Here is a 14,475-nt window from a genome sequence, read left to right as displayed (position 1 = left end):
TGTTTTTTTTAAAAAGGGGGCGAAAACAAGAGACCCCTGACAGAAATGGCCGTAGCGCGGGCAGGTGAATTGTTAGCACCGCTCCCGCAATCCCCAGTGTTTGTGCGCTGAAGTGTTGTAGCCGACTGTCAGCTACAGAAATGGCGTCATCCTCTGCTGTATAGTCAGTGCAGTGCAGACGAGCAGGCACAGCACGCTGCCCGACCCGAGCGCCCGTCTGGCTTTCACTTTGTCTATCACTCCTCCACGAACCGCCACATTATCTGTGCGTTTGTGTCACCCGAGAGAGGGAGGGGGGGGGTCGTCTCTCTGGAAAGCGTATTGTTACTTCGCGTTTGCCCGCCCTTCGCAGCCACAAGCCCCGGGTTGACTGCCTGGCTGGCTGGCTGGCTGACTGACTGACTACAGTACACTGGGCATTACATAAACGGCTTTAAGGGCTCTGCGAATGAGAGTGATCAGCCTGCCGCGGCTTCACAGATATTGTTGGGGAATGTGGCTCGAAAGCTCCAACACGCATGCCATTAGCCTACTGCATTAGTCAGGCTTATTAAAGCAAATGATCTTCCAACTTTTAGAATCAATTACAGCCTCGGTTCAGAGTGAATCCCCCCCGCCATGAAGAGATTTCAATGTTCAGCCGATGAGTTGCGTTCATCTACCAAGCTTCTTCTTTTTATTTTTTCGCGTGGCATCCAGAAGAAGTGATGTCATCATAACATAACCCTGTGTTGTTGTAGCAGACTGAAGTTGGCACCGTATCTGTGTGATGCCTGTAACAGCTTCTCCATCCTCTGTTTGCAGCCCCACTTTCGTCACACTGGTCGACTAGAGGACTCATTGAAAGATGAAGGTATGGTTGTTCATTCATTTTTTCCCCATGCATGTAGTTTGATGCCACGGGAAACTCAATACCTCCATCGCTGCTGCTTCTCATTGTCGTTTGACTTCTGTATAAACACCAGGCAATGATAACTTAATAATAACTTTACTTATAGAGCACAACAACAAAATTACGGTTAGAATACAGAAAGAAGTACATACATAATGGTAATAACAATAATAGAGATAAAGAACAATAATAACATGGTACCTCAAATGATGAAAATGGAAATATACCCTTCAAATTAAAGTACATTTTTAGCCAAGTCTGTCTCATGATTCATGCCAGAGCCTTGGGGCCCAAGTTTTCAGCCTTGATTCAGGAAGGGACAACCGACCCTTGTCCAAAGATCGTAAGCTGCACAGAGGTAAATGGGGAATTAAAACATCAGAGATATAGCCTGGGGCCAGGCCATGACAAGCCTTAGAAGTAAACAACACATTTTTAAAATCACTCCTGAAACAAACTGGGAGCCAATGTACGATAACGATAAAACAGGTGTGATGTGATCGTATCTCTTCTGTACAGGCAAATCAAATACTGAACTGTTAAATCTAATATCAGTGCCTTTTTATATGCACACAGTCATCATCTCATGAATTAGTCGATAGTGTGAACTTGTACTAAATGTCGTTTTTGGTTTTGTGCAAACACGGCGAGGTGAGCGTCTTGGACAATGGCCAAAGTAATACATTTATTTGATAAGCATGGTATTGAGTTTCCAGTGGCGGCAGCTGTATTTGCAAACACAATTTGGGAACTGTGATGTTGATGTTATGCTTTGTTATTACATTATATGCTGAGATAGTGCCTGGAAGTGTTGTGGTATATGTGAATTTCATTTTTAAAACTGCTTTCGTGGAGTGTGTAATCTAAATCTATGCCTAAGTTATGGTGCATAATAATATATGAATAATTGAAAGTGTAAAATACACAAACTATTCTAAAGCTCTGACATTGTGTCCTCCAGCCCTATTCTATTTAAAAGAGTCGCAGCTGTCATTGTTTGAGAGATGGGCTGTGATGCCAGCTATTCAATCGTTTCTTTTAGTTTCAGTGGATCAGTGTTGTGACAGTTGTTATGACTGCAGGCTGTTGTGTCACTTGTTGTCATGTAAGCCATATGTAGACTACTAACTTTGCAACGTCTCTTTACTTTAAAATTAATTGGTGTGACATAGAGAAACTTGGACAAGATGTGGTGTGTTGTTTGTAAAACTTGTATATAAAGTTTGCCATGCTTGTGGGGTGAAGAATACAGCAAGTAGAAGATGTGAACATTTTGTGATGGAACACTTGGTGTTGGACAAATTAAAAGCTGGTGCTGGTAATGATTTGTAGTCTGGTCACTTTGCTGTTAATGATGTTGTGCTGGATGTGGTTAATCAAACTATACCACCGCACGCTAATCGACAGTGCTGCACATAGATGCACAGTATGAATGTGTGTGTTTATCTCAGCATATGAATAGAAGTGAAAAACAGCATTTTAGCTTTATTTTATACATTTGGTCAAAACGAGGTTGGATGAGGAAATCAAGTATCAAAGCTGTTTGTGTTGCCTGTATCCATACTTGTTGGCAATATAAATGGTTTGTTTCACATGGAAAGTATTGGAATTACGATTGCCACAACTAGAAATGCATTTCAAACAACAGAGCATGTAGCCACAGATGATATGGAAACATGCAGAGTTGGCAGATACCTCCCTTATTCACACCTTAGGCTGGCTTTGCTGTTTAACTTTCTACAAGTGTCTACTTGAATAAAACTTAACTCAGGAAAATTCATTAAATGGTACTCATGACCATTTGGCAGTTATTATCCTCTCCAGCTGGATAGAAGTAACCTTATATTAGAGTCTGATAACACTCACATTTGCTTATCCACATAACAACTGCAGGGACTGTAGCATTCGCACTGACATTGGCTTTTTTGTTTAATGTCATAGCATTTGTTGTTTTTTATACAGCTACAGAGTCGTCTGACTCTATTGATGCTAGATGAGCGCTAACTTATTTTACTACTGTGTACAGGAGCATCTGCTCTATGTCTCAACTGTAAATTGTTCTGTAACAAGGACAGCCTTTATGTTCACTTAGCATTTCATGTCTCTGGCTTTAGGTCTACAGCCTTTTCTTCACCAACTGGACACAATGTGTGTATGTTCAATAATCTGTGCAGGATAAAACACTCTGAACATTAGACATCATAGGAGTGCACTAATTTGTTGGAGAATTCTTAAAGGCTAATTCATTTAAGAACAATATCATATAAATGCCTATGCTTTAATAAAGGCAGTCCTTACTTTAAGTGATCTGTTGTGCTTTGCCCATGACCATGGTAATCTAGACATGATCGTAATGTCCATGAAATCCTTCCACTCGTTAATAATATAATGGTGTAGTCTGAATGCATAAGATTTGTACCAAGACAGTGGTTCTTTTAATAAATACCCAAAACATAACCTTACACAAGCAGAACTGTGACTTATACACAGACAGGGGACAAAAGAAAAACTGACATTAAGTGTCTTACTAAGGTGTTGGACAACCACAAGCTGCCAGAGCAGGTTCACTATACAAGTTGCTGGACTCTACTGGAGGGATGGAAAACCATTTCCCCTCATTTGGTGTTTTGATGATGACGGTGGTGGAGAGAGCTGTCCAAAACCTCTCATAGGTGTTGAGTAAAGATTTGCTCATTGTGCACTGTCATGTGTGTTTTTCCACTCATATTACTTGTTTAGTCATAGCCTAGCTCAGTCAAAGTGCTTTACAGTCACATTCATTCAGCTTGTCTATACACAGTGCTTCATTTATCAAACACTATTCATACACTGTGGGCACCATTTGGGGTTCAGTATCTTGCCCAAGAACACTTTGGCATTCGGTTGTGGACAGGCCTATAGTTAAATTAAAATGTCACTCAACAAATTGCACTTATAAGGTTTAGTTCACCTGTCATTCAGACATAACAAAATAATGCAGATGGTGTCATCAGCGATAACTCAGCTGAGTTTGAGAATTAAAATTTAAAACGTACAGCGTGTTACAAAATCCTGCTGTTAGAATTACGGTGCTGAAACCACCGAAGATGACATCGCAGTATTCATGGCAAAGTAACAAGGCCACATCGTTAGAAAGAGAGCGCTGTAAATCATTAAAAATCTATTTGCATTATGGAGTCATTCGTACGTTTGTGGCCACATGTTGGTAAGAGGTCAGATGTATCTTTCTTGAAAACAATAAGCAAATATGATTCATGAGAACTTGTCTAAAAGTTTTTTTTTTAATTCAAAGGTGGCATTTTATCAGAATTTTCAAGTGTTGGCGATTCTGCAAGAGGAGAGGATTTTTCTGGCCTGTTCTAAATCTTGGGGAATAACCAATAACCCCCCCCCTTGTTTAAAGCTACGGCATTGCCAAGGCAACTCCTGCTGAAGCACCAGTCACTGGAATTGTGGTGACTCTGTTTCGGACAAAGAGGTGATTCACAGCAGGATTATTGTACGTGTGAGCGAGGCTGGGAGGGAGCTTAATTCTTTCCTGCATGCCTCTTGCATGTTCCTTTGTTCGGCCTACAAGCCTATTGATTATAGCACAATATAATGGGTCAAAACTATTGTTTATGATATTTCAGTTATGCTGCCTAGTGCCTGAATGGTCTTTATACAAAGGTGCACATTTGTATGCTTATGCACACATCGATGGATCGTAATTTTCCCATTGAAAATAATTGCTCTGTAGAAAGGAAATCTAGCAAATATGATTTGATTTTATTGTTAAACGTGGAAGTGTTGTTTAGGTGTGTCATTGTGTTTCCACCACCCCAAGCTCTTCATAGCATCATTTTACATTGTTGTGTAGCTTCAAACATACCAACATGCAATAGCAACACATCCATCCTAATAAAGCCATGTGCTATTTAATTAGTAAACTTGTCTTTAAAAGTCTCTGATCTGAACAGCACAGTGTACACAGTAGCAAGATTTGCCTGTAATTTAAATCACATAATCTCTGAGTGATACTAATTATTAGTATTTGTGGAAGAAGAGTTGCATGCTTTAATATAACAACACTACAGCACTCATCATTTGAAGTGAACCATGTCATTATTATGTTTTCATATATTTGTCCCTACTAACACATTAAAATATGAGCAGCATTTGTATGTTGTGGCTGGTCTTTCAAACTAGTTAAGAACCAATAATAATGTGTCATGTGAAAATAAAATGATCATATTTGTATACAAAATCTAATAGTGCCTGCACACACACACCAGTGTTTTCACTTGTGATGTCTACTTAAAAACTCCTACGGTCAAAGCGTTCACATAATGTGCTTGATTGACATCTCCATAACCCTTCTACTCAGTTTGTTGTTCCGGTCTGGGCAGCACCATATGATTTTTATTAGTGCATAGAGTTTGATGGATTCATGTAACTCCCTGCGTAGCGATACATAATACACAACTGATTAAACTAGTCTGATGTAGATAATCCTGAAATTATAATCTGATCAGTTTTTAGACAGTCTGTCAGTTCCTAGATTGTATCAACAACATTGTTAGTATTATATAGTAAACTATGCAATCCATAGTTTTGAAGCCAATCGTACTTGCATGATTCTTGCTGTTCTGGGTTTGTACCCTCATGGTTGAATGCATTTATTGTAATTCGCTTTGGATAAAAGCGTCAGCTAAATGTAATTTATGTTTGGGTAATATGGCATGTGACAATATGGACAGTGCAACATTGGAAGGGGAGGGGCTGGTGCTAACTAAGGTTTACTAATAATTATTAGCAAAAATCTTTGGCATTAGCCGTGCAGTGTGCAGCCATGCAGTTTTTCATTTTTAGCTGAGCATCGCTGTCGCCGTCTGCAATAACAAATGTGCCAGTGGTATGTCGCATCAGCTGCAACTAATTAACATGAGGGCAGGTCTAAATTGCACTTGGCTGGTGTCAGTTTGTGTGCTCTCTGCTCACCGCTATCCTGTCAAAGATAATTTGTCCGAAAAGAAGCGTCTCTCTGTAACACAGCCGTACAACCACGAGTGAATCAAGTGCGAAACCAGGGTGAGGCATCTGAGCGTTTCCCATCATGAAACTGAGCCTTCATTTAAATCATTTCAATAAATGGCGCTTATTCAAACTTGATATTTACGACCTTCAGCATTTGGATCAAGATGCTCATAAAGCACATGGTGTGAGTTTAAAAAGTCTGCAGCTGTGTTATTTCAATGTGTCTGATACACAGGCCGTTCAGTCAACATTTAAAAGATGAAAGATGCCACCTACCGACCCCAACTGGGTGACATTGCAAATTTGTGGTTCGTCAGGACTGAACTTTGACATGTGAATCTGCTGGGGCTAGTTTTACTGGAACGTAATGGTCACATTTTATTAGTGCGTGAGAGGCTGAAGAAATATTTAAAGAGACCAGTGCAGGTGCAATTAGCAGGGGTTGTCTGTATGTTTGCATGGGACAGTCACAGAGAAACAGCCTGTCAGGGATTCCCTGAGCCTGTCCCTGATGACAGATATAAAACAAGCTTATACACTCACTGATTTACTACCCATAGTTAGCACGCCACAACTATGCCATTTTTATTTAATTTTTCTGCAGCTTTAAGCATTCGATAGCTGCCATGTCTTTTTACTGAGCTGCGAAATAAAAATGCTATAGGCATTCATGCTGTCCAAAAAATGCACTATAAGCAGTGGCTTATTTCAACTCACACTCTGTGGACCGGGCTGTTCAATTTTTCATGACCCAAGACCTCTTTATGAACAGAAACGAATCTCGTTCTGCTGCTGCCAGTGTCACTCCAGGATATTTTGTTACTGTAAAGCTGGAATGGTTTCAGAGCCCTGACTGAATGTAGCAGCTTTGCCTGTTTTGTCCCTCTGACTAGAAAGGCTTAAATACTGAGTAGGCCTCGGATCACTAGTAATCAGCTGAGGTGCGAGAGCTGTTTAAATTGTCTATATGATTCAACAGCCAGGAAACTAGTACTTTATGGCCAACCCCAGTGCGCTGACATCTCTGCCATTTGTTTTAGCTTGTCCCTTTTGTGGATTGGAAAAAAGCATTTATAGCATGAATAAATTTAAGTGTTATCTAATGAGAGCTGTGCACGTTAGCCTGATATTCAAGTATCATCCTTTCAAACATGTATCTTTTGTTTTTTGTAATGCATTTCATCCAAATCAAGCTGCAGTTTAGGTTTGTTTCTTTCCCTGCCAGCCCCAGGTGTGATTTGCCAGCCCACGCCAAATCACATTTGTATGTGTTTAATCAAGCACGTGTGCCTGGAGAGTATTTTCCACATCACTGGCGCTAGGTGTGTAGCCAGAAAGCTGGTCTTGATTATACTACTGCTATTACCCTTTTGTTGACTTTTGCATGGAGTAGCCGAAGTGGGCTTCTGATAAATACTGCTGCACTCTTTTTCTTATGGCAGGATCTTAAGTTAGAGCAGCTCTTGTTCGGTGCATGGGGGTATTTGGGGTTGGCGAGAGGATCTTACACATCCCAAAGGCTAAGGAATTCCTCCTCTCTGAGCTTTGTCATCTTCATTGCATGTTTTTATTTTGTTTTCGAGTCGGGGAAACATTGTCTGTTGTTCAGCACTAGCAGGAGCAGTGAAAATACAAAAGAAGAAGTCAATGTTTTTCTCCAGACGGCTGTAGGCTAAATGGCAATCCAATCCAAGGAAGGATTTTTCTTTCATACATTTTGCTGATTGCAGGGAGGCGGGGCTTTATCACGGGACACAACTATGGACTGTATATAAAAAGAAAACAACAAGCCATCCGCACACAAGCAACTAAAATGGAAATCTGGCCTCAGTTGTGTGTTATCACGTCTTGTTAGGTTGAGGAGGTTTCTCAGCCCCAACTGTCAAGATAACCCAAGCTGCCATCTCCGACTGATTGGTATGACTTTTCTAGTAGTAGAAGAGATGGAAAGGCTTTGAGCAGGAGTAGTAGTACCAAAGTGAACCTGGAATGTTCTGGTATTATATAAATGATATACACAGTGGCAGTCCAGCTTTGTCTCGATTGACAAGAGAGATGGTTAGCGAGAAGACATGGCTGCTGCGTCATGTAAACCCGGTGTTGGCGAGGGCAGCTGGAGCTGAGGCCGGCTGCTCCTAAGACAAACGAGGTGTTTTATCTGAGAGGTAGGGAGGCTGAAGTGCGCTGGACTCTGCCCCTGAATACCATCTGTCCTGGTTTGACTGTTACAAGTCAAACTACTCAGCACAGAAAAACACGTTTCTGGAATTTTTTCTTATTTCTGCAGCCAGCTCAACAATTGACTTAGCATAATTTCACTCTGCAGGGATATGTTAATGAAAGAAACACATCATCATTTTTGCACACACCCATCTTTACTATTTGTAACTAGAGCCCGACTGATATAGATTTTTGGGGGGTAATGCAGATACACATCTTACAGAACAAAATATTTCTGATACCATAGGGCAGGGCAATAAAACAATATCAATAGTTATCGCAATATAATTTTCATCAGCAACAATACATATAAATTGATATATTGCTTATGCATTGTGTAAGCACAAAGAGGAGGTATTTCACATAATTGATCCACCTCAGATTTGTAAAATGTTCTGTTTATCAAGTGTTGGTCAATTTCTGATCATAAAGAAGATTTATAAACCAAAAGCTTCACTCGGTGCAAAAATCTGTCTTAAAACCTAAGATAAATAACAATGAAAAAAATATAAACATTGATTTTTATTATGTAAAATGAAAAAATTAATCTAAAACTTTTTTGCATTGTATATTTCGTAAAAAATTAAAGTGTATGTATTGGTGAATATCATAAACTCCCATACAGAAATGTATGTTTAAGTCTCATATCACCTCATATTATTGGCAAACTGATATATTGGACAGCTATTCGTAACCACAGTCCACAGCACTACCCATCAATAAGAGCTGCATACAAACACAGAACTAATTTTTTTTTTTTTTAAACTCTGAAACACTACTTGAGGTATTTTATTAGTTCTTTCACCTTAGAGCTGAACTGGGTTACAGAAACCATTTTTACTTTTAGTTCACCATACTGTATCTACTTCTACTTTTTTATATCAATTGTAGGATCCTAGTTGAATACCAGCGAATCTCTAGTTCGTCTAATTCACCTGCATCAGAATATGGAAGAGTGATGTATTAGTTGTCATCTGCCTCTCCAGATCATCCTCACCTCTGTTGATGTCTGGTAATAAACTATCAGATTATTTTCTTGATTCTGTCGTTTGCATGCGAGTCCCAAAATTACTCCATGCTTTATATGTCTGTCAGATCAGATAAATGAGTGACATGAAACCCTGATGTTCATTTGGATAATTGGACAATGTAATCATATAGCTGTTAACACGTGTTAGTCTGATTTATCGGGAACGGCAACATATTGCTATTGCATATGCTGTTAATTTGATGTCCTTAATATTACAGCGTGTACAGCATCCATGTAGACAATAGTGTTAGCATTAACAGCTTCTGTCTTCAAGTTCAAATCTAGCATTCTAGCAGTGGTAAAAAAGTCTGTTGCACCTGCTAAATGTGTTGAAATGGAGTCAAAAGGAGCAGTTTTTCTCCGCCAACCCCCGAAGCTACTGGGTTCACTTCTGCTGAACCACTCAATCAATGTGAAACCCCTCTATAAAACTGTTGGCTGCTGTGTATTGTAATTTATTTTATGCCACTCAAGGGTTTGCTCACGTGCATATGTTAGGAACAGATTCCAGTGTTTACACAAAGGCAGTGGGTCTTTTGACGGCTGGTGTGCATGCCCCCGGTTTACAATAAATAAATAATCTGACTTGGATAAGGAATTCTAAAGTTGATAAAACCATATTCAGGACCTGAATGCTTTGGGCAAACAATGAAAATAACCCGCAAACAGTTAAAACATGTCAAAGGACTCATTCGCAAATGTCGGTCCTGAAAGCAATCTGGTCATGCCACAAGTATGTGCCACAGAGGCCGAGAGCATCTGGTGTCAGTGATTAGTTCCTCTTCACTGGTTTGAGTGCTGCTAAATGCTGGTGTAGTTGTTAGTTGGAATGGCAACCTGTACACTCTTTTCTTTTCCTCCTCGTGGGAACAATGAACAGCTGCCATGAGCCCAGACACATAAGATTTATGTCTGTGATCGGGAGAGAAAAATTGTAGAGTTGGCATCTTACTTAGTCTTCTGAATAACAAACTATCAACTATAAAAGGCCATAACCATCATTCTGTGGTGATTTTTTTGGAGATAACCTGATATTAAGTTGTAAGGGATCCCTTTCATTACACTTCAGTCATTTATTAATTCACTCAGAAAGTAAGAAAATGTGTTTTCTTGGTCCGTTTAAAAATTGGTACATTGGGAAAAAATCAGCTCCTTCTCAAATGTGCTAAATTACAAGAGTTAAAATCTACCCTCATAATTAGCCAAGCTCAAGTATGACATTGCTACCAGTTTCGATGTGTCCTGTCAGCAGGAAGTGTGGCCCACTTTGAGTCTTATTCTAGAAAGATGTCTAAATATACCAGTGTTGTGTGAGGCTTTTTCTCAAGCTTTATAAAAAACCCTCGTCTGCCCTCATCCACACACTGATCGTCTGTTTTCTCTGTGTACCTTACCCTCTGCAAATCTGTTCTTGGGGGGGTTGATAAACATCTAATAATGACACAAGATGGTGCTATGTGTTTCGGAGAGCTTCCTCTCTGTAGTCATCAAAGCAGTGGAGAAGTGGCCTTTTTATTTGCTCCCTCAGAGGCTTGTTTTCCAATACCCAGAGCAGATGGTATGTGTTTTCTATGGATGAATCACTGAGCCGGGTGCATTTTGCGTATCCTGCCCAGACTGTGTGATGCTCGTATGTGTGTCCTCCTGCCTTAGCTGAGATAATACACCTGTGTCAGTAAGCTATATATATATATAATAAAATACTTTGAACTCACTTGTTTTGTGTTCTTTTTAATTTCCTCAGACTCTGGAGGAGCCCCCCTACTTGACAGTAGGGACGGACGTGAGTGCAAAGTACCGAGGGGCTTTCTGTGAGGCCAAGATTAAGACTGCCAAGAGGCTAGTCAAGGCCAAGGTAAGTCACAAGTGCTCTGATCTAAAATTATGAATGTATTGTCTGTGAAGTGGAATGCATCAGGGCGAGGGTCCCTTGTCTTTGTCTGATCACTCAGCTCAGCTTTATTGTTCATCCGCAGTGGTTGGTTAAGAGATGGTCACATTTTAAAGCCACTGTCCAACACATTCCTTTAGAGATGAGACTGCTGTGATGATCAGAGATGTTCATTGTAGACTTTGAGAAATGATCATTTCAATGATTTCTGATGTTGCCAAAGATCCATCTGGGCTGCTCACATGCTGGAGCGCTACCACCTGGTCTAGGTTGTTAGTACTGCTCATACAGATGAATCGCTGATCAAGCAGCCCATCTGTGACAGATACAGGATCTGGGCCGCCCCACCAGGTACCTAGACGTCCTCAGGCGTCCCGTTCGCCCACAGCTTCCGCGTCCCCCATTGGTTTTATGCATTGCTGATGAGGGCATTACACGATGCACATAGTACAGTATCTCATTTCCCAGTGGAGCTGGAGCATCTGGGTAATACAATAGAGACAGATCGCTTGTCTCTCATTCTGCTGGAGTGTGTGGGAGGAACAAAGAGTGGATGCTGGCTTTTTCACTGTGTCAGTGCACTACAGTTCCCCTGTAGAGACAAAAGAGCAGCAGCGTTCTGGCATTCTGGTCTACCAGCTGAAATCATCAAATGATGTGCCGTCTTGTCTCATGGACAAACGATCTGATGTTCTTAATTTAAATATGATGGGCTTAAATGAAGATAATAGGACAGTCTCGGCTCATAAATTAATTACCATACTAATTGGCTGAGCGTGGGCTTTGTTTTTGAGTAGCTGTAATGTGAATGTGAGCTCCGTTACGCAAACATTGAAATATGACATTAATGAATTCCTCTTTAGCTCTTTGGTTCATTAATCTCTGCTTGTTAAACAAAGTCGATGGTTGCACCGTGTGTGTCGCTCGTGTCTTTTGAGCGATTTTTAAGGCTCAGCAAAAAAATCTTGTTATTTTAGGATGATTTAGAGGACCTGTAAAAAGTGAATTAGCACCATGTCGTTCTATTGTTAAAGGTTCAGCATGCATATGATCATTCAAGACTATCTTACAAGCAGAGAGCCAACAAATGTATGTTACATGCTGCATGTTTATAAAGCATTTTTTTAGTGTTTTGTTTTTACAGATTTCACTGCAGAATGCAAATGCAAAGAATCTCTTTATTAAAAAGAAGTTCAATTTTACTTTCAAAAGTAGATCAAGAAAATTTTGTGTCAATGTTTACTGGTGGCCTCAGATTTGTTGTCGTGCTAATGTTAGTACTGTGATAATTTTCCAAAAGAAAACAAACAATTGCACCTTTTTATCAACAAGTTTTCTATCCCTGGTGTTGTATTCAAAATGTTTCCAGACGCTATTTCTCAGAAGGTTTATTGTCATGATCTGTTGTGCTTGCTATTTTGTTTATTATGTAAGTATTTGCGAGTTTACCATGCTAGTTTCGTCCATTTATCATAATTTTATAATTTTAATTGTGAATTCGGTCAGATCAATACGTAAAATCAGTTTCTTTTCTCCATGTTCAAACAAAGGTTTAAAATGTTGAGTGTTATCCTCACTCCTGTTGGCTCTAAAGAAAATGTAGTGTAGTTGATACATTGTCAACAAGACAACATGTAACGTCAGGAGAAGGAGTGCTTCACTATCTGAGTAGACAGGAGCAGAGAGCAGAGAGAGGCTGTGAGGCAAGAAAATGAGTGGAACAACTGGAGTTGCTGTTTATTTTTGTCTGAGCTGTCACAATACTGTTTGTTGTTAGCCCGGGTTCATGCCCTTCTGCTGCTTATGGGCTTAAAGGCAAAGAAACCCCTTGCAGTAAATCATGTTTGAATAAATCAAGATCAAAGTGCACTGTTCATAGCTGTATTGTCGAGCCTGGTCAATATTGAACTTTTGGGCTGATGTTGATTTTAGAGATTGAAAATGATAAGTATCTATGTATCGGCTCATGTTCTTATTCTATATAGGCTGTCATTGGTTGTTCAGCTGACCAGGTTTTCATGTAGGAATAAATTGGTCAACATCATAGACTGTCTATAAAGATGGATGTCATGACAGCTCCCCAAAATTGAAGCCAAAGTGTATCAATTGCCACCTGGTGGCTGGCTGCAGTATAAGTCATCAACCCTGCCTCCTCTATGTTAGTGGATGGGACATGGACCAAATGAAGACAGATGGTTTCTGTCATTTTCGATTGTAGTTATCTATTGATGTTTGTTCAAGTGTTTGTTTCCAGTTGGTTTGGTTTTATGTAGTTGATATTCTCAAATCAGGTTGAATCGTAATGATTGGCAGCTACCTGAGACTGACTCATGATTGACAGAGCACATGTATCAGTGGGACCTCAATAATGTGGCTCCATCCTCTGATCACTTCTGCACAGTCTCTGGCTCCTAATGCTCAAGATGACAACGTTTGTATCCAGGATATTAATTAATAATAGGAGGGAGTGCAGACGTGTTGTCCATCTTTATATTCGGTATATGGTCAACTTATATTGATACTAATACATCTGTGACAGACCAGCATTGACTCATAAAACTGGTCAACTGATATATTGATGTGGCTCTAGTATTATGTAAACAGGAACAAAACATAATGTAATTTCTAAATTTAGTGTTGTGAAACATCCTGCAGATTAGCTACATTCTGTTATAATAAACTGAGCTCCTGTTAAACATGTTCATCTTATTATTTTACTACCTTATTTCAAAATGTGTTGTTCAGTCTAAGTGGTTCTACAGTTTATATGTACTGGCATAGACTGCTGTAAGAACCCAAGCTCACAGTGAGGAGGCTGTCAGAGGTTGTTAGGTGTTACTGACGCTCTCTAGCTGGGTCTTCGGGCAGCTTCAGTGACCCTCCTTCTGTCTGTGGAGAGCTGAGCCTCCTGTGCTGGTCCCTGTAAAGAAAGGGATTCCTTTATTCCACCAAGCAGGAATGCCATTATCTCCATGACTGATGATTTGCTGCCTCAGGATGCTTTTTATTCTTCTCTCCTCCCTTTTTATTTTATGACCTGACAGCACAGCAGCGTCTTACAGTATATATTTCTCTCATTCATTGTCTTGATACTGTCTTCACAGCCACACTTTGATTCCCGTTTCTGCTCTTGTTATATTTGAAACCGACTCCCTTAGGAAACAAAAATGAGCTTTTTGATATAAAAAGTAGGGAGGGGCTTTTTCGATGCAAAACGGACACATTTCTCACATGCCCCTTTTAAAAATCAGCAGTGAATGGCTTTGCGTGTGTGTGTATCAGCCTTATGGTCTATTTTTTGTCACTCAGTATTGCCAGGTCACCATTGCAAATGCAAGATACCACCGCGTGATCAGATTATGATCTACCATGGCTCCCTTAGGGGAGGCTGCAGATGCATCGAAGGGTTGGGGCTGGTCCGTTTGC

General features: G+C 40.1%; 1 protein-coding gene across 7 annotated transcripts in view; it reads left to right on the top strand.

Moving 5' to 3' along the window:
* The window catches only part of arid4b (AT-rich interaction domain 4B), a 42,790-nt gene that overhangs the window by 1,562 nt on the left and 26,753 nt on the right, over window positions 1–14,475 (top strand). For all 7 annotated transcript variants that reach the window (XM_034607951.1, XM_034607949.1, XM_034607950.1 and 4 more), the window contains exons 2-3: window positions 805–853; window positions 10,903–11,013. In XM_034607951.1, the coding sequence (XP_034463842.1) occupies window positions 848–853; window positions 10,903–11,013 (117 nt within the window). In that variant the 5' untranslated portion in view covers window positions 805–847. The remainder of the gene's footprint in view (window positions 1–804; window positions 854–10,902; window positions 11,014–14,475) is intronic.

Source organism: Hippoglossus hippoglossus, chromosome 15 (genome assembly GCF_009819705.1).
Source record: "Hippoglossus hippoglossus isolate fHipHip1 chromosome 15, fHipHip1.pri, whole genome shotgun sequence".
NCBI classification, from domain to species: domain Eukaryota; kingdom Metazoa; phylum Chordata; class Actinopteri; order Pleuronectiformes; family Pleuronectidae; genus Hippoglossus; species Hippoglossus hippoglossus.
This window is presented reverse-complemented; position numbering and strand designations above follow the sequence as displayed.